The 22123-nt window shown below is 35.9% G+C and overlaps 1 protein-coding gene across 2 annotated transcripts; it reads left to right on the top strand.

The window, feature by feature from the left end:
* The first annotated feature begins 410 nt into the window (after positions 1-410).
* On the top strand, positions 411-20937 carry LOC145669199 (uncharacterized). 2 transcript variants are annotated; one of them, XM_081737523.1, is made up of 3 exons: positions 411-497; positions 13378-13488; positions 19805-20937. In XM_081737523.1, exons 1-3 carry the CDS (start codon positions 492-494, stop codon positions 20669-20671), a joined length of 984 nt encoding a protein of 327 aa, XP_081593649.1. In that variant the 5' UTR covers positions 411-491; the 3' UTR covers positions 20672-20937. The 2 variants fall into 2 exon arrangements, with proteins under 2 accessions (XP_081593649.1, XP_081593650.1); XM_081737524.1 differs by lacking the exon at positions 13378-13488 and having other exon boundaries at positions 416-497.
* The last annotated feature ends 1186 nt before the right edge of the window (positions 20938-22123 follow it).

The following is a 22123-nucleotide window of genomic DNA, read 5'->3' on the forward strand; positions in this document are numbered from 1 at the left end:
AATGAAACACTTAGCCCAACAACAGTAACCTTAGCCTATCTTATCATTGCACCTCATTCCTAACAGAGGGCATAACCCTCTTAAAGGTGGCTAGCCCTTCTGGCTAGCATGAAAAAAAAAATGATTTCAGGGAATTCCCAGGCAAGAATTTCCCACGATGAATTCCCTCTCGGGCCAAAACCTCTGATCATGCTCAATATGGGTTACCAATATTCGTAGTACTACTTTAACCCCTTGCATATTGAAATTCGCCCCGGGAGAAATCATCTCAAATTATCCTGCTTAAAAATGTCTTAAGTTTACCAATAGTAACAACGCATTAATGAAGTGATGATTAGGCAGCATCAAAGCATAATAATGAAATAAAATCAGGAAATAAATAACAATATAATATTTTCTATATTGTTGTTGTCACGGATATAATAAATTCTCTCCAAATGAACTTAGAGATCATCAAAATTTTGTTGTATAATTGAGTCATATCACCGTACATGAAAGTAAGTGAATCATATAATAAGGTTAATTGTTTTATTAATCAAATTTAATACATTAAACGTGGAAAGATTTGTAAATATACGAATCATAGTAGAAATTTCTCAAGAAATAAAAATGTGTGTGTAAGCGTTAGGCTATATAGTCCAAGTAAGACTTAACAGGATTGATTTTAAAATCTCATTTTTTTAACACGTCATTTTACAGCTATTGTGATCGCAATGAGTCGTGAAGCTTGACCTACATCTACCAACGTCAATATCCAATAGAACGCGTGTGTGTGTCCCAGTCGTCAGCCTCTATCCATGGAATTTTGCCAGTTTCGCCTCTCACGCTATGCGGACAACATCTCATGACTCGGGACGTGAAGTTTTCATTTATTTTATCCCTGAAACCGGTGTTATTTTTTTGGCCAAAATCGGTGTTATTTTTCACGATTTAATACAACCAAATAGAGGTAATTTTCTTTATTTTGTAATGGTTTAGAAAAGCAAGTATATTGTAAACATAGGGAAAGTGGTCTATGAAAACTAATTAAAATAAAATATAATTTTAAATTTAAATGAATCGTTTTAAATTTTGACATCTTAAATTTAAACCAATAATTTATATTTTTGGACCACCATCTGAGAAAAAATGGCTCGATATCCCTCCTAAACTTGGATTTATTTAATGTATGATTTGAATACATATATCGGCCAGAAACCACACTGCAGTGCTTCTAACATTTTCTTCACGTCAATAAAAAAAATCAGTTCACAATATATTTATTTAAAACGCAATTTATATCAATATCAATGCACATTTTCACTTAGACCAATGTTTCTTACTTTTTAAAGGACAAAATTGTCAATATTTTTTCCACAATTTCTTCTTTAAGACTTTGCCTCCTTACCGTAACTTCGGAGTTGTATTCTGAAAAATATATTTCAGAATCAACGTTGGGAGCTGGCAAAGATATTACTTCAAGAGTACAGGCAGGAAAATCTCAGGGGCAAATTTTCACGAACCAACCGGTCTAAAAATAACAGGACTGATGGTCTTCGGTGAATCACAATTTGTTGCAAAGGAAACTTGTGTTATTTTATTAGTATTATTATAGACCAACATGGCGATTTCGCGAATATATCGCTTTATGCTGTACATTTCGGTGTTATTTTGGAAGAAAGTACCAAATTCGCGTTATTTTGCGATTTAAAAACACCAAAAACGGCCTTGAATTATAAATTTAGGTATATCTATATACTTTGCCTTTTTCAAATTTTCGATGTTATCGTTAAAACGAAAACTTCACGTCCCTACTCATGACGGTATAGAGTTTTCAGATTGCCAAAAAATTTCCGTTTTGTTTATTTTTGTTGTTATATTTTGGTTATTATTACTATTGTTACAATTTAATTCGAATAATTGTTAGCATTTCTGTTATAATTCTTCATACTTCTGTTATATTTGTTTTGTCGCTCGTTCGATATGTATTCTAACGGAAAGTTTGACAACATTGTTGGCTCATGTCTTGTTGATTCACGTTTCCTCAAGTATGCGTTCGGAAGGCAGCGTACCTCCACGAAGCGTACCGAACTCTTCCGATGCATCACACGTGAGGCAAAGCAGTTCTATGATTGGTGTAGAGGTCAGGTTTCACAAGTTATAGCGGTCACTATAGTAACAGGTCCGTGAGAGTGGACTTTCATTTTGTATTATTATGATTATTATTATTATTATTATTATTACTGGTTCATTATATTAGGCAGAACTCCCTGATAAATGAATATAGAAATAACTTACGTGTGTTACCTTGATTCCTTTCATCTGCGATACCCATCTTGAAACTCATGTACTTTATTCATTTAGTGCATTTTTTATAGTACATAGAAAATATCATTATATATAAGGAGATAAAATTTAGGAATTCATAAGTTTAAAATTAATTTAGAGAACCTTAAAAATGAACAACACAATAAAATAAAATTCATAAAACATGGGACATAACAAATTTAAGTAAAAATATTATACTTCTAATATTTTCTAACAGAAAATTGCATTCTAAAAGAAAAATATAATTTAATTGAAACAATTTCTAATTTTTACAGTGTTTTGTATGTGTAAAACATTCTCTAAATTATCATGAAGAAATTTGTGAAACTCGATGAAATTTTATTTCGTGGTTATTAGAGAGGAAGTCACCGATATGCTCGAATGCATCAAACATCAACGGAGTGTATTTTGAAAATATTCTTCCAAAAACCATATATAAGAATTTTGTTAAACGTTTTAACAAAATTAGCCTAATAATTTCTGAGACAATCACGAATACCGGATATTTAGATACGTATACGTGTAGAAGATAGAACTTTTTGAGTCTTATTAAAAATAAAGACTCAATAAATGAAACCAATACTTTTAATACGTGGGAGTACAACAGTATAAAGAAACTGATGCTCATACCGTAACTGTCTTAGATTCATGTGTAGTGCATCATTATCTTTAGAATGAATCAGATTTTCGAATGATACTATTTGCATGTGTCACAGTCCTTGAAACCGGGAGAAATTCGGGAAAATATCCAGGAATTTTCCTAACAAAAGACACACACATACACAAAATGTACTCGAAAAATACTGTTTTCCCAGGCTGTATATTGTCAGTTTTTCTTTTTTCTTTTTTCCTTTGTTTTCTTTTCTTTTTTTCTTTTTCTTTCTTTTTTTGTTGAAGGACAGATAACAGGTATGAAATAGAAAAGAATATTGTCGAAATCATATATTTCGAATGCAAATTTTAAAAAGACAATTAAAAGACGCACTTGGGAATATCCTGGTCATGCCCTAATTAACTGGGTTTACACGTGATTATCTTAAGAATAAATCACAGTTCCGATATTTCTAATATCTTACATAAGTCTGTGGTCCATGAATCCGGAGGTTCAATGCCGCATTCACAAAAGCTCTCCATTGACTTCTGTCGTTAGCCAGCTGGATCGAGTTTTTACTTTGTAGTCCTATCTTTGCGAGATCCATCTTAATATTGTCCTATCTGCTCCTACATCTTCCTAATGGTCATTTTCTGATTGCTCTTCCAGTTAAAACTTTGAAACTGTTCCTACTTTCTTCCCCTCTAACTACATGACCTGCCCACCTAAGCTTCTTAGACTTGATGACCCTAACAATGTTTGGTAAGCGGCATAAATTATGTAGTTCCTCGTTACGAAGTTTCCGCCATTCCCCAATTCCTGTTCCTCTTGGGTCCGAATATTTGTCTCAGGATCTTGTTCTCAAATACTTTCAGTCTGTGTTCTTCTCTCAGACTAAGTGATCATGTTTCGCAACCATACAGGATAATAGGCATGATTATTCTTTTATGTATTTTAAGCTTCAAATTTCTCGACAGAATTCGCGAAAGCAAAACATTTTAAACTGAATAATAACACGAATTCCCTGCTTTCAGTCGACATTTTAATTTGTTGTGAATATATTTGGGCGCTTCTATTGGCATCCCAGGCTTAGGTACTTGGAAGAAGGTTCTTCGAAAACTACTACGAGGGTATTTCCAAAAGTTTCGGTCTTTCACTGAAATATCACGTCTGTGGTAATAAGTCGTTCATAGCATATAGTGCCATCTATGAGAGAAATACTGTATCAGTATCAATTGCCTAGCTGCGTTAATTCGTTGAAGATAGTCATGTAAATCAGCCACTGTGTTTTGAGCTCGCATACTGATACGACAATGCTTAAGTCCACACGACTGCTATTGTCGAATCTGAGTGCTAAATCTGGATAATATGGTAGATGCCGAACTCCTCGAGTCGAAAACGATCGATCTCAGTGTCGAATGAATGACTAAGCTGAAAGTGATCGTCTCTGATAACATTTAAGTCTAATTTCAGTCCAGGGAGTGCAAAAGGAGATGACATGTAAAAAATAATCGAAAGCGACTGATTAGTGTCAAATTCATGGTTTTTGGGTCGCTAAGATGAATAGTCACACCCCCGATGCCGGTTAAGTCCAAGTTGATGCCCCATTGGTATGGGAGTGAAAAGACGTGAAAAATAAAGTGTCCAAAAACAATTAAGATTAGTGTTGAGTCCATATTTTTCTGGACGCTAAACTCTTTGGTGGCAATTTCAATTATGTTTAAGCCCAAGTTTAGGCAAGATGGGGCATGTCAGCTGGTTCAGGAAGATACAAAAGCAACGTGTAGCCATTGCTCTTCATTATTTCTTTATTTTCAATTTGCGCAGACTTTGTTCTTCCCATGTATGTCGGTTGGTCTGGAAATCGACATGGGCGGTAACACCTTCGGGTCTCGTGCGAAGAACAGGTATTTCAGTGGAAGACGAGGTGTGATCGAATGGCCTGCAATACCTCAAGATCTATCACTCCTGGATTACTGTCTGCGACCGAACGTGAAGAACAACATACGTGTATATAACGCCAAACCACACATTCTCAACTCATTTACAGCATCACATTGTGGAACAGGGCTTCCTGGAAATATACTACAACTTGAAACTTGGAGTTGCTTACTAGCAATTTTTCGATTGTTTGACCTACTGTTAAATAGTCAATGGAAGGCAATTGGAGCACTTGTTTTGATACATTCTTGCTTTCTCTAACTTAAGATGTACAGTTACGAATAAGAACACAGTAAACATTTCTCTGAGATAATTAACATTTTTTAATATCAAACGTAGCACACCCTGTCTCATAAACTTATGACGATAGGTAGGAAATAATTTCAGATTCTCATTTGTAGGATAATTCTATTCTAAATTAATGTCACATATTTCTGTATTCCTTTCTATTTAAAAAAAAATGTGATATCCAATATGTAATTATCCAAGATGGCTCTCATAATGGCTACGAACGAATGATCAAATACTTGCAGTTATTCTTTGCTCCTGTACTTGTTCTATAATTGGCTTGAAACACAAAGGGAGAACGAGAATTCGGTTAGGTCTGGGTCAATCCATCTGAAGTGGTTCAAAAATGGTGAAAATGGTTGCTCAACCATCTCCGAAAATTATAAAAATTTGAGTGGGATGAATCATGTGTATGGGAAGGTCAATAACATCTTCCAAGTTTTCGTATGTGCAAGTGTTCCTATTTGGCGGCCATCTTTGTTGTCGGTGGAGTGCCAATTTTTGCACTTGCAAGCGTTTACGAAAACTACAGTTGCTTAGGATCAATAGGATGTATGAATCAGACGAACACCAAACTAAAACGTATGTCTACAAGAGAGACTAAGGTACACGGAGAATATAAACTTGTGCGTCTAAATAAATATGCTTTGAGATCTAGCATGAAACATCCGAACATTTATTTTTTTTCGGGCTACAACCATCGCCACGCACGCGCTTTCTTGCGTTTTTACCATGTACTCTCTTTTTTACCCACGTAATATCAGTCATAATTTTTTTTGCAATAGTTTATTCACATCCAGAATTACTTTGTGGCATAAGCAGCAATTTTTATCTCTTTGCTCTCTGAGATATTGCGCCCCAAAAATGGCATAAAAATCACAAACTTCAACTTTCGGACCCCCATAAATCTACGGTGCCAGTGGTATCATAGCTATGGATATTTCTGCAGACTCTTTACGTTCAATAATATTCAGTACAAAACTTATGAACCCCCCACATTATGCCATTTCAAAATATAGCCCCTTTAAAAGTGTAATTTTCTGGTGATTTCATGTCTTGGTTTGCAACTCTGCATATTTATTTAGACGCAAAACTTTATATTCTCCGCGTACCTCAGTCTCTCCTGTAGACATACGTATTAGTTTGGTGTTCGTCTGATTCGTACATCCTATTGATCCTAAGCAACTGTAATTTTCGTAGACGCTTGCAAGTGCAAAAATTGGCACTCCATCGACAACAAAGATGGCCGCCATTTAGGAACACTTGCACATACGAAAACGTGAATGATGTTATTGACCTTCTCGTACACAAGGTTCACCACACTGATTTTTATATATATATATATATATATAATTTTCGGAGATGGTCGAGCAACCACCTCTGAACCACTTCGTATGGATTGACCCGTCTTTTTTTCAGAAACGTTTGCAAGAAACGACTTAAGAGGACCAGCAGATGATTTTAAGTTGTGTGATGTTTGATCAGAGTGTCACTAGTCCCATGCAAGTTTTTTTTTTTTTTTTTTTTCATTGAAGGAGTTAGTACTTCTTTTATTGGATAAACCGCAATTCAAGGGTACACATCTCTTATTTATTATTTAAGTACTCACTAATGTCTCTACAGCAGTGTTTTCGATCTATTTTTGGTTGCTGCACAGCCTCGTTTCTTGAGTGTACCTGCGGCACCAAACGTGTCCACTTTGGACTAACCTCACTCAAACTCATATTGTCAACATAATTTCGACCTCACGCTCAGTCGATCTCACACTCACATCGTCAACTTCACCTCAAGCTCACTCGACCTCATGCTCACATTCTTTCGATATCACGCTTACATCATGATTTGGGACTCGCGCTAAGTCAACCTCACGCTCACTTCGTGAGAGTGAGGTCGAGTGAGCGTGAGTTTCGAACTGATGCGCCCCGACCTTTGTTTGGACCTTTGTTTCGGGTACCTTTGTTTGGAACATAATGTTCAAGTTGGCAATCCTGATGCGACTCATCATTTATTAGTGCCCTCTCTTGAACATATTTGGAAAATAAATATTTTTAGATTTTCGGAATAAATTTTCTAGTTTCTTTTTTAATTTAAATTGAATTATATTTTTTTTTTATTTTTCACCCTCATTGCCACAGTGTCTCAAACGTTCCATAGCGCACATGCCGAATCTCGCGGCACACTGGTTCACAACTCCTCTAAAACATTGACTGAACACTGCAATCCCAATTCTGTCTGATATTTCTTCAATGGATGAGTCAATTCAGTAATGATTGTAGGGAGAGGCTAGCGGGGAAACTTCCATCCACAGCTACGAAATTTCCCTCCAGAGTATATCTCCGCTTATTTTCAACATTGTCTTCTTCTCTCCCTATTCTGCCCAATGACTCTCCAGCACTTTGTTACACATATTTGATCTAATCTTATTTTTAGGCAGAACGGAATTTTTCTCGTTCTGCCTGATTCTCACTCTGCCTAATCTTCGCAGAAAGGAATATTTAGATTTGAGGGAATTTCATTAGTAGTACTTTTCCCCACACTTAGAATTGCTTTCAAGTCCTTAGATTTTTGTGTATTATTTCTGTGTCCCTTAAATTATGGACCATCATTATATTATTAAATGGTGGGTGAGAAAAGAACACTTTTAGATATTATTAGGAAGAGGAAGAGAAACTGGTTGGGACATTGCCTAAGAAGAGATTGTATCATGAGGGACGTCCTAGAGGGTATGGTGGCGGGAAAGAGAGGGAGGGGGCGAAGGAGACTACAATTAATGGATGATATTAAAACAGAAAGATCATACGCGAAGACGAAAAGGTTAGCGGAGGACCGTGGAGCATGGAAGCTTCTCAGCTGCGGCAAGTGACCTGCCAATAAAGGCAGAATACCTATGATGATGATGATGATGATTATCTTACTACGAGCATATCCATAAGATGTCTATTGCTTATCTAGGATCTCACCAATGTATGTTCTCCGTGTTCGAAGCTTTGGTGATAGAGCTTAATTGTAATTTTATTTCTAAAGAATGAATAAATTTAATGAACTATAAATAAAAATGTGATGTATAGGTCTACGAAAACAACGCGTGCTCTAGTATTATTTTATTTTCAGTTTCATATTAGATTCGAAATAAGGGACTATAAGTACCATACCAACTAACTAACTCTATGGCCTATGGAATCCGGAGGTTCAATGCCGTGTTCACATAAATACCAAACCAATCGGGCAATTTTACTTTAGTAATTAAAATAAAATTTTGGTAGTCTATTTAAAGACAAGGAAAAAATAAACGTGCAGTAACGTAACTAAATACAGACTTCATATCAAATCAAATAGTGTATTATATTGAAACATTAAATGAATTATTTTATCCGTTTCGTAAGTATTTTTGAAATTTATAGAAATTCTAGATACAAACATATAGTATACATCGTTTTAAAGACTGAAGTTGATTTCATTTGATTAGCCCATTTGGAACTTTTTTTTTTTTTTTTTTTTTTTTTTTTTTTTGCTGTATTGGTTGAAGGGATTATGTACTGAAGACAACTTTCGGAGTTCTGGCTTCCTTGCAACAGTAACATGCACAGTAATAATTTTCGATTATTTCAAACATACGAGTTCGCATACCTGCGTTCTCATATATTTCCTGCCAACAACTATTAATGATCAAAAAAACATTTTTAATAAAATTTAATAATTGAAATAGTAATATTTTATAAGTGCGGAAGTATGTAAAATTTTAGATGTGACCCGACCAGGGTTGCCAACTTTTCTGAAGAAAAAATTGGGACGGAACAATGGGTGTTGGAGCCCCCTTCCTATCCCCTTCGCCGTAGACAACTATACACGTACGGCGAGTAGTTGAAAACAATTTAAATAATCAGCTGAATAGCACAAACCTGAACGACTGCGGCGCCTTATTTTCTTGTTTTCCCATCCATAGGTATAAGCAATATATACAACAAATTCAAACCAAAACAACTACAATTTATTTAATATAAACAAAGATTAGAGAGAAAACTACGGTATATGGAATTTGGTAAATTGATTCTATACATAAAAGTGTGTGTGTAAAAGAATAAGTCATTTCTTTGTAAAAAAAAAAAAAAAAAAAAAATAGGGAAGTAAAATATATTAATTAACTTTGAAAATCGATAAATCAGGACTATAAACGTCCCGACGAGCGTCCGATCGGGACGCGGGACGAATAAGTCAAAAAACGGTACAGTCCCGACAGAATCGGGACGGTTGGCAAACCCTGGACCCGACCCTCCCAGTTGGATGTAATTAAGTAATAAACAAACCAGTATCACAGCTATTGGCAAGTAGGCTAACCCGTGAAAATGTGGATGGATTCTTTTCACGGTCATGATCATACTTCATATTGTTTGGTAAATTCTTATCCTCGGACAAGTAAGTTTGTGGTGAACAAACTTGTGTGTCCTTTGGTTTTCTCCGGGTAGTCTGGTTTTCTTCCACATTATCATTCCACCGATTCTTCCATTATCATTCACTTTCCTTAATCATCCGTCCCCATTAAGCTAAAGAGCATAGCCATGGCACGTTAAAGTGAAAGATTTTATAAGCTCTTATGGAAGTCCTAGCTGTTCTTATACAGACTAAACAAAAACTCAATTCTTCCTTGAACTTTTTGCTGTTTCGAACGATAAATTAACGCTGTACATCTCATTCAATATTTATTATAAATAGTAAACTTTCTGTATTTCTATGTTTTTTGAGGCAATACGTATACGAAACTACTCAACCAATTTTGATAGTTCTTTTATCACAGAGAGGCATTTTTTATGGTAAAAGACTACGTATTTGTTATATTTGAACTCCACAGAACTAAACTATCTTTTTAGCATCTTACTGTGCTTACAGTCAAGGTTACTAGCTGCACGGTCATAGGCTGCCCCGGAAGGACGTCACTTATAGACCCGTGAAGCGAGCAAAAAAATTGTCGTCTGCTTTTTTCCCACCTAAGAATAAGGAAGAGGGTCTTCGCGTGAGAAGTCCTATACTTATATATATATATATATATATATATATATATATATATATATATATATATATATATATATATATATATTTGCTTGCATGCAGAACTTAAGTGTCTGTAATTTACTACAAAGAATAATGATCGAGAACAGAATTTATAATAATAATTGTGTTTTACGATAATATTCTATTGTTAGAAACCTTACCTTACTGGACAAGTTTCCTGAGCTTCTTCTCCCGTTTATCCTGAGAGCTTCCTTCTCATTTTACAGAAACCTTAGCACTTTTCTGTTTTGCCAAATTATTCAAAAACTTAATTCTGGCATAAGTTCTCATTCGCACAAATGTAGTCACTATTTCAGAATTCACATTAGCATTACTCCCACAAATAATCCTTCTTAGACATTTCATGGTATCTTTTCGACTACGCACTGTTCTTCCATGGTAAAATGAAAACTTTTCTTGCATATCTTTTACACACGAAAGCACTCTTCAGTGGGCTGTGTAAGATGGCCATGAGACAAGCTTTGAATCAGGGGTGTAGCCAGCAGGCTTATCTAGAAGGGGCCCGTCATTTATTTTTTTTTTTGGGGGGGGGGAAGACAGCTACAATTTACAAAGCCAAAAAAAGTGTTACAGTTAGTGATTTTGAGGCCTGAATAAAACGATTTTTTTTCCGTCCGGAAAACTAAAAATACTTTTTTAAAAAAGCTTTGGTTTTTGCTTTTTCTCCATAAATATTATGTACCAAGTAGTTTTTATTATGCTTAACCAAGAACTACAGCTCCGGACCAAATGTTATGCCTTTGTGCATAAATATTACAATTTAAGCCCCTTTACACCGAACCTATCTACATGAGTGATTTTCTTTAAAATTTGGCTTAATTTCTTTAAGATTTCCTGTCAAAAATATTTATTTATTATTCTTGACTCAAAACATCATACAAATTCTCCTATTAGCATAGATTGACAATTATTTTAAAATAGGCCTATATTTTCATGCTTTATATATGATCCGCACAGGAGCACTAGATCAATCGATTGTAGCAAATGTGAATCAAGCTCTGCATTTGGCCATTCCTTGCACGGAAGAGATACCATACTATTTTTCGATCGGTAGGGATCCGTAAATAATTTACCGATTATTAATTATGTGTACTTTGTTATTTTTAAATTACTGAAGCGAGGTAATCTGACGATGGTGTTTTAGAAGCTGGTCATTTCGGTTGTCCAGGAAATCATTTGGGGGGTCTGACCCCGATGCCCCCCGTGGCTACACCACTGCTTTGAATCGATGATAGTGAAGAGCGGTTACCGGGTGGTTATTATTATTATTATTATTATTATTATTATTATTATTATTATTATTATTATTATTACAAGCCAACCTGCTATATACGCCAGTCCATCTTCTTTCATTGCTGATGTTGTCTCAATGTCGCACACTTCACTTAATAACATCTTTGTCTTCGGTCATTGTCTTCAGCATTTCACCAGTAAATACAACACAACATTTTTAAAGAAATTTGCTTGAAATAAATTCTTTATTTTCGACAGTATTTATGTTTTTGTTAATTTCCAGTACGCCAGGATTATTGCCTAAAATAATCATTCTAATTCTATTTAGTGCACTTAAAACTGTAGGATGATCATAGAGTTCTCAAGTGTCTTTAAAGCGTTTGGTCTACGGGTGACGTAATACGATCTTCACCGACTCCCTCCGAACGAAAACCGAAGTGTTTCGAGGCAAGCTTACAGTAATAAGTAGCGTCTGGGTAAGGGCAGAAATTGCTAGATTAACCATACCGTAAAATGAGGCTTTTTTGGGACTAGGGGGATAACTTTAGAAGTCACGCATTTCTATGCATGTTTTGCAGAATATTTAATATCAGTTACAGCCACAAGCGGAATTCTATGGCACCCTTACTGTCGAAACAACTGGCAAACGTCTTGCCGGGGACAAGACATTGTCTGAATCTGCAATGTGTTATGGATATGTAAGGAAGGAGCTTTTGTTGCTTGTGCAGAGAATAGAGAAGCTCTTATGAAAACAGGCACCTACAATAAATATGTGTTACCTTTATTATTACATATGTCGATGACGTGGGTATTCACCAGAAAACATTGTTGTAGTTGTGAATATTACCAAAATTGAAACATTGACGGGGTAACTTTGTAACAATTGTAGAGGAAAGGAGACAGTACGGTCTAGCTAACAAAAAGTGATGGTTACTCATAGACAATTGCATATATTGTCACGAAAACTATGGTGAGTGACGGCTATATGTTTGTTGTCAAGAATGTGTACTAGTATAATCGTGAACGTAAATATACAAACCCCATTTATATTAATAAAAGTGAATGCGGGTTTGTCCCATAGGTACGGAAATAACCGGGTGTAATTGTAGGACGAATTTAAGGGGGGAAATGTATACACTTGACAATCTTCACACTCGAAATATCATTCCGAAAGCAATAGAACCCGAAAGTACCCGGTTTAGCCCCTTTCCCCTAATCTATAGTGTTTAGAATGTCTGTCATCGTCCTGGTGGTAAGAGAAAATGAGTGACGCTAAGATATGACCGGAATATTATAATAGGACAAACCTCCCATCTCTTTTCCAGGACGTAACACAAATTTGTTTTCGTGTGTCGGTGGGCGGATCTAGAAGGTAAAAACTGGGAGGGCAAGCGAGAATCCAGACTATGATAGGCAGTGGCGTATATACGATTTTGTCTCGGGAGGGGCTTTGCTAACTTTCGGGGGGGGGACTTTGCCTGGAAATGTAAAAATTCTGCAAGAAAGTAAGATTTCGGGGGGGCTTAAGCCCGGAAGCCACCCCCCTAAATACGCCACTGATGATAGGTATATCATGAGTTTACTATAAATTTTCTAAAATATATAAATGATAGCTTAAACTTTTTTGTCAGTCACAAAACTACAGGAGCCCCCGCGGCCCCGAACTAGTTATGCCATTGCTCTGTGTGACTGCTTCATCAAATGGTCGTCAAAAACTAATTTGGTTACTTTATGATATCAAAAATCTTCTTGTCTTTTCTTAATTAATAATATTTAAAAAAAATATTTGTGCTGCAGTGAAATCCCTGAATTGATGTAGTGCTTAAAAATAATAATAATAATAATAATAATAATAATAATAATAATAATAATAATAATAATAATAATACAACTAACGCACTGTATTCATATACATCAATTTATTACTTATATTTCTACTTTCTTTACAGAAGTCCGTTAGATTTATTCATGTTTTATACAGGGAGCTGAACTTACGAGTTGCGGAAACCAATTGGCAAGAATTCTGGTTGGCCCTAGGTTTAAAGCCACCTTGCACAAAGGTCTGTAGAATCATATATATATATATATAAGTCTCTTATAGACTTTTTAACTCTGTGGAGAGTAGGAAGCAATCAAAACGTGAGCTTAGAAACAGTGCATGCAATTTAATACATCAAACAGATGTAAGCTACGTCTATATATATATATATATATATATATATATATATATATATATATATATATATATATATATATATATATATATATATTATATAAAGGTCTGAGTGAGTGACTGACCAATGCCGTGGCCATACCGGTTAAACTAGAAACTTCACATTTGAGGAGTACACAGAATTTATGGCATAAGATACCACTAAAGAAGGATTTTTAGAAATTTGACATGGATGAGGGTTAGGTGATTTATTACATGAAAATGTCCATTCATCAGAATCTCTGAAGGTTAGAAGTATGAAGTTTGATATTTGGACACCTCATTTAAAATAATAAGACACGTGTTTCAGTCTTCTTGATACTTGACCTACAAGAGGATAAAAGTAGATGAGAACGGAAAAGCGGTGAGGATTACAATAATTATAATAAGTTGTCCATATCTCGAAATCTCTTAATGTTAGAAAGAAATGAAAGTTGATTGTTTGAATCCTTCATTCAAAATAATTAAATACGTTTTCACCGTTTTTACTATTTGTCCCAAAAGAGAATAGAAGATGTGAGAAACTAGGATAGAGGCTGCAATAAATATAATAAGGCATCCATATCTTTGAAACTCTTTAAGATTAGAGACATGAAATTTTGGATTTAGGACTCTTCACCTAAAATAATTAAACCCGTGTTTCACCGTTCCCAGATCTTCGACCTAGAATCGAAGAAAGTGGAACGGGAGTGTTTCCCTCAAATGTACATAAAGTAAGTTCAAATTTTGTCCGATAATTCAAGTTCAGACAAATTCCATATTAAAAGTACAGGAAAGAAAGCAAACTATTGCCCACAGTAACAGATTAGGGCATTTACAAGTATCTATATTGTACATGGCTTGACTGACTAATGAACGCCTATGCCAAACTGCTAAACCTAGAGCCTTAAAATTTGGACAGTAAATAGGTACAGTGACGTTAGAAACCACTAAGGAAGGACTAGGGACCTGCACAGGCCGGGCCGACTCTATTATTTCTTTGGGTCGGGCCGGGCTTGGGCGGGCCGACACTGATTTCTCTTCACGTCGGGCCGGGCTAGGGCCGATTAATTGCAATTCTTTAATAATTATTGACATTCATTAAATGATAATTAGAATAAAGGCAAACGTTGAAGAAGTGTGCCCGTGAAAAATATTACAAAATGAAACTTCGAAAATTTATCGGGCTCGGGCCGGGCTTGGGCCAAGAATTTTAAAAAACTTATCGGGCCGGGCCGGGCTCGGGCCGAAAATCTCCAAAACTTTTCGGGCCCGGGCTGGACCGGGCCTACGTACATTCGGGCTGGATTGGGCTCGGGCCGAAAAATTCGGCCCGTGCAGGTCTCTAGGAAGGACCCTCTTAAGTTTAGAGATAAGAAATTCGGTATTTACACTTTTCATGTAAGATAATTAAAACCATGTTTCACTGTTTTGCAAAACTTGACTATAAGGGAAGAAATTAGGGTGGTTGGTTCATTAAGATGCCCTTAGGATGCGTTCCGTTATGGAGAACGTGCTCCGTACTTGACGCGAAAGCATTTCCTCGCGAAAGCATTTCGCTTAATATGAGGACACCATGTTTGTTGACTATTGATGGGTATTTGCGGATAAGTTTGTGTTTCATTCAGTGGAGTTCAATACTATAACGATGTATATTAGCGTTGCACATCGCCTGAGAAAGACCTGATTGATTACTTCCACCATACCAACAGCACCTTCAGCGGGTTTGGGAACTTTCCCTGATGTTCAACACAATCCAACCATTTTTCTGACCGCTGACAATTGTCCAGCAGATCTATTCTTTATCTGAAGATGAAGAGAACTTTCCCAGTTATTCCTTACACTCAGAGAACTACACATACTCAAACGGCGATTCACATTGGTTGCTGCCAACTCATGTGGCATACATGACTCCAACTCTTTCATCATTTCCGGTTGTGTGGAGCCTCTATGCCTAACTCGTCCGCAATAGCACGAACATTTTTGCGAGAGTACGCTTCCGACCGTCATCTAAAAATGATGTTGATTGGAGTTCATTTTGCAACGCAGTGTTCCGGAAATAAAAATGAGAAACACACAGAGAATGGTGTGTTCATACATCATTCCTGGTCCACATACACTGTTAACGTGCTCTGCCGTTTACTGTGTGCAGAATGTAACCGTTTGAATTCGTAAAGAACAATCACTTGCAACTGTGTGCTCGTCATGGTGAAACTTTACACTCCCCTGTTCAACAATATACTGGCTTCTGTCTGTCTGGGTAACACAGCCTATTTGCTATAATACGAGGGGGATCAAAAAGTAATGCCTCCTGTGTCACAAAAAATGTATTAATGAACATAGAACAACACAAGCTATTGCAGAGCATAGCCTGAACTATCCTCTACAGAATCCTACCCTTCAACATAGTCTCAATGAATTTGAACACTTTTACGCCATCTTTGAACACAGGCATCAAAACCTTTTTGGAAAAATTCAGCAGGATGCTTTTGACCCATGATTTTACAGCTGTTTTAACTCCGTCCGAATCATTGAATCGGCAACCACGTAGGTGTTCTTTTAAAGGACCAAACAGATAAAAGTCAGAAGGGGCCAAATCAGGGCTGTAGGGTGGGTGATGCACTGACCAACCCATTTTCGCAATCGCCTGAGTTGGAAAAATGACTTGTGTGGACGTGCATAATCGTGAAGGAGTTTGATGGAATGAATGTCTTTCAGTGGTTTCTTCTTTCGTAGTGCTTCCTTAAGTTTCCGAAGTATGTTTACGTAGATTTCGCTGTCAATTGTGGCATGATCTTGCAGGAAATCAACAAGAATAACACCTTGTGTATCTCAAAAGACTATTGCCATAATTGTCTGGGTGGATCTGAAAGACTTGAATATCTTGGGACGGGGAGAATCATTGTGCCGCCATTCCTTGGATTCCACTTTGCTCTCAGGGTCATACAGGTATGCCCACGTCTCATTTCCAGTGACCACATTTTTGAAGAAGTCTTGATTTTCAACTGCAAATGCGTCCAGGAGCTCTTGACAAATGTCCACTCACCTCCGATTATCAACTTTAAATTGCTTAGGTACCCACTTAGCACACGCTTTGTGATATCCCAAGTCAGCAATTATTCCTTGGGCAGAGCCATATGAGATGTTCAAAGCATCAGCAACACTCTGAACTGTAATGCTCCTGTCTCCTCGAATCAATTCCTCAGCACGTTCTCGATTTACATCTGTGATCGATGTTGTCGGCCGGCCACTTCTTGGTTTATCAGCGATTTCTGTTTCCCCGTTGCTAAACTTCTTCACCGAGCGCCGTACATTGCTAATATCCATTACCACATCCCCATAAACATTCTTCAAGCGCATATGGATTTCCTTAGGAGAACAACCTTCTTTCGCCAAGAATTCGATGACGACTCTTTCTTTTAGCTTCAGATCCATGGTTCTAATAACTCAATCTGAAAAAGAAAAGACTACATTAGTGGAGGAAGGCTACCTCTATAACGTCATGCATAGATAAGTCGTAGCTATAATAGAAAAAAATATAATAAGGCAGGCATTACTTTTTGATCTTTCCTCGTATGTACAGAGTTTGCAACTTTTTGACACGTCACTTTACTCCAGCCCTGTGTTATTTGCTGTGATGAGTTTTCCAACAGATGTTAAGGTGGAAATTTCATGCGCATCAACATAATAGTAGCTGCGATGGGTTAAATTTAAATTTATATTTACTAATAGTTTAGTACTACATTGTATAGCTTTAATAATTCTTATTAGCTTAAGAAACAATTCACTTTTGAATATGACTGAAAACTAGTTGTATCCAATGCTCTAAAAACACAACTTGTTTTGTTATATAATATGTTATTAATTATGGTTTTCTCTATAAAACACAAAATGTGGCGTTACGTATATTGTTATGTGTTGTATATACTTCACAAGTTGAGAGTAGTTTCCAGTCTAACATCTCCTCTCACCCCCTCTCAATTGATTCCTCCCGGCAATTATACGCAATCAACAAAAAATTGTGTATGGCAAACATAGAACGTGAGATGAGATATACTCGTGGTAAAATAATGATGGTTCAAGATTGGTTATTTAATTTCAAACACTCTGAAATGATACTGAAAATTAAGGGACTCTGAAAACAAGTTTTAAGTGGCGAGAAAGAATCTACTAATAAAGGTTTGCCATTTTATTACTTTGCTGGTCATTTTTCGATGTTCTTTTTTTTCTTTCTTCATTCGTAGAAGCGTGGTTGCCAAATCGTCACGTTAAGGTAAACTACGTTTCACTTCTTCGCTGACTATATTTCGTTCCTCCTATCCCTAAAGAAATTGCCATAGTTTATTATTCCCAGTGCCGTATTTACGATTTTGTTTCGGAGGGGTCTTTGCTAACTTTCGGGGGGGCTTTGCCTGAAAATGTGAAAATTCAGCAAGATATTTCATATACTTTACTATAGTAAGATTTCGGGGGGGCTTAAGCCCGTAAGCCGCCCCTAAATACGCCACTGATTATTCCTAACAATAATCATGTATATGTAATAAGAAAGATAATACAAAACAATACACTAATGATATGATATTAATATGATTCCATACTTCATGTCAACATATCACGTATTTGATTTAGTAACAATTTACTCCATAATGCGAAGAAGAAGTACCACCAGGCAATTATCGACAGCCGATTTAACACATCTCGGCTAATACAGAATCATTGTATTAAATGAACACAGTTATTCTTTGTAGTGTGTAAGGTGCGTCTCATCTGCGTTACTTGTGTTCTATAAGCCTCCAAAATTTGGAGTTAGTGATAATATAGCACTGATTAATATGTATTAATATTCATAATTTGTAGCACTGATTAATATGACGTTGTTAGCCGTCATCTAATATGTAGATCTTAAATATGAGAATCAGAAGTAGACGGTTTAAAAAAATAAAAAATACACGTTTACGTTGGGTTGGCAACGTTGCTAATTCCATGGTATTATCAAACATATTGCCTAGGTTGGTATTTGTATCGCTTAAAATTTCAGGTGTACAGTAGTTACAAGGCCGTACAAGATAATTGGTGTATGCTCTGCGTACATAAATTTCTGTGATTTTTCGCAAAACAAAACAATTCTAGCTTTAGAATCACATGCATTTTATAACCCTCTTAAAGGAACTTGTTTCTATTTTAAATTTTGGTATAAGCTGTACCCTGTAGGAGCCAGCAGTGCCTCACAGCGAAATTGATATTCTATAATAACTATAGAAGCTAAATAACTATAGAAACTACCCATCCTCCGAAAGATTATCCTTTCTATCGTTAAAGAAAAGGAAATGAAAATTGAATGTATTAGATTGTCTTGTCAAATATGTGTATGCATTTATTTTGATATATAATAATCAGAGAACTCTATATAACTGATTTTGATTTGATTGGATTTTGAGTTTAGTGTCCCTTTCAGCAGCGAGGCTATATGAGACGTGGACCCACAGCTTAACATGGTATCAGAACCATATGAGCTCGTCCCGGCAATGGAACCCGGATCTCCCATGAGCTGTTCTACTCAACAGAAATGTCAGTAGATACATTTAAAATACACTAATGTCGATAAGACTGCTGACGTTCTGGCGTTCTGGAACTGCTGGTGTTCTGATGTGTTAAAAATAAACTTTCAATTCGTCAAAATTAACGTTTCGCGTCGCCTCTTTCACGGTGCGCCAGTGTTCTTCTGGAGCATTGTCAGTATGTCATCAACAGTGATAAATATTCCTTATAAGAATAAGGAACATGTCAGTTTTGTAGCATGTCCTTCTCGTTATGTATTGAGATATGTACTTATGTGTGGTTGGCTCGGATAACCTAATACTTCTGTAGTTCTTGAAGATATTAGATAACTATGATTTGAATATGTTTGCAAAATGCTCGTGGAAAGCAAGTATCGTTTTCCTTGAATATTGTTCATTACTTTTCCCATGAGTTTCAAATAATGCATGAACTCAAAGTAATATTTTTTTGCAGATTTCAGAGACTTTAAAAAATCCAGGACGAAGTAGTAAGTCCAAATAATCTTAATTTCCGTGGGAACTGTAGATATAGGTGTATCAAGATGTAAGACTTACTTTCTAATTCTTCATATATGTATATGAGAAAGGTACCTAACGTATTAAATTAAATCACTTCTTACATTTCAGATGGTGAAGCCTCCTATTCGAAAATCTATAGAGTCAAATTTGCTCGATCAAAAATCTGATAAAACTGACCCGAACAAATTCACACAAAATAATTCTACTCAGGGCAACAAAGGAAAACACGTCGGGCATACTGATGCTTCCATAAACTCCAACCACGAGGAAATCTTTCCACAGATACAACATAAGCAAGACACAGGCTTTCAAAGGACACAAAAAGGAACTGCGATAGTAAGCTTGAAAGGCGGTGATTATGACACTACTGCATTTGAAGAAGAAATCTATGGATCAAGTCAGAAGAAGCAGCGGACAATGCCCGTCTTTACATGTCCAATGGACGAATGTCATGAGATAGAATATGATAACTTTAAGAATCTGATATTACATCTGAATACTGAACATGATACGCTATTTGAAGCAGGAGTACCAGATCAATCAGAATCAATTTCATGGGACGTAGCCATAAGTCGTGAAGAGCGTAACCATTTCTTTTCGCAATGTTTTGTCGAAAAATGGAATACTTGTTTTATCTTTCACGAGTTTAGACAATATTCGGCGGACACTGTTTCGACACGTATTTGTCTGCGAATTTTAGATCCTCATGGTGCTGAGGGCTACAACTACAGCTATGCCTTTAAGTTCCAATTTCCAACTAAACAATATCAATTACGAGGGGAGAGCATTGAACCATGGACGATGCCAGAATCTAAAGCGAAAAGTTTCTTCGAGTGGAAAACGTGTATGCCAAATGCTGATAATTTATGGGACGTTCACCCATTAAAGGATGTAGTAATCACAGTTACTGTTCAGAAGGAAAACCAAGCAATCCTTGGTTTCAAGAATTTTGCTGGAAAAACAAGCAATCCTTGATTTCAAGAATTTTGCGTCAATATCCTATCGTTCTTTGGTGCAATTGATTGCATAAGAAATAGCCTATAAAATATTTACTGACAGTTTCGATCAATAAAAGGGGAAGAAATTGAATCTTGACTGGCAACTTGTTCCCTAAGCTATGAAAATACTTTTAATTTTTTCTCATTCTTTAATTTTTTGGAACGTATAAGTTACGAGTAATGACACTAAATTTCTGTAACTTTTTTCTATTTGCTAATGATTACCAATAATAAATCAATGATTATTAGTAACATGAAATGTTATTTATAACTCATTCAAGACTCTATAGGAGCGGTTGCTTGAAACTTTGTACACCAAAAGAGTAAAGTTGTAATTTTTAATTACCAATATCTTAAACACAGTGTTCTGTATTAACCACGCATATTTGAACTTGTTTCTTTAAGATTCACCTTAAGACAATGAGAATATCTTCTTTCAATCGACATTTATTTGTGACGTGTTCATTTCGATTATTCGTAATTGATTTTTTCGTCAACATACTGCAGAAGAAAAACAAATCAAGATTTTTAGTATATACTAACGAGGAAACCGATTCAACTGTGACACGAAATTGTGGACGAGTCTATGTGCAAACGAAGTGTTTTAACTCATTAGAGGAAAAAACCCTCGATCTCAACCGTTCCAGAGATATAGAGGGAAGGCTGGTGCCCCGATATTTTGCGAAGTTTTGAATATGTAGCGATAGTACAAGTAAAAGAGACTTTTTAAAATGAAGAATTCCTTCATCCATGAAACTATAGTAATACGTCGCCTTAGACATGAGGGTTACAAAGACAAATAATTCATAAAATTTATACGGGGGGAATGTTTTGGAGGGGGAAGGAAAAAATACCGGAGTTCAATTGTTGCTTAAAATAGAAGTGTAATGTCTATGTACAGATTTCTTGGTACGCTGAATCGATTAAAAGCATTATCAGTCAAATAGGATCAAAAATGGAAAAAGTAACGGTCATCCGTACTTTCCAAACATTTATAATTTCTACAATTTTTAACCGATCCGAACTGTACGTGATATACAGTATATAAGGCGTACAGGTTTTCGTTTTTTAATTGGAAGATACTATTTTTGTTTATAGATTCATATTTTGCGTTTTAATATACGTATGTCACACAACTAAACCCTGTCATACTTACGTTTGCAACAATATGTGTTTATGTTTCATATTATTTCATTTGTTTTTTCTATAGCGCTTTTGCACAGAATATGACATTTTACTTTTGTTCACATAATAACGCCTCGGTTCCTTTGGCAATATAATTAATACATTTTCATATATCTTTTTCTCATTTTCTATGAACTAAAGACATGACATATTTGCAAGTAATATCATACAATTTTGTTCTTCGTGTCAATGGCATTTATTATTCCTGATAGCCCCTCCTTTTTTCCGGCCCCGGGTAAAAGCT

This window comes from Thermobia domestica, chromosome 13, assembly GCF_964235325.1.
Source record: "Thermobia domestica chromosome 13, izTheDome1.hap1.1, whole genome shotgun sequence".
Taxonomy (NCBI): domain Eukaryota; kingdom Metazoa; phylum Arthropoda; class Insecta; order Zygentoma; family Lepismatidae; genus Thermobia; species Thermobia domestica.

What these genes read in the sequence shown, in the direction of transcription:
- LOC145669199 (XM_081737523.1), top strand. An exon ending in TAAAGCCACCTTGCACAAAG is followed by an intron (nt 13,489 to 19,804) that starts GTCTGTAGAATC and finishes CTTACATTTCAG; the next exon opens with ATGGTGAAGCCTCCTATTCG.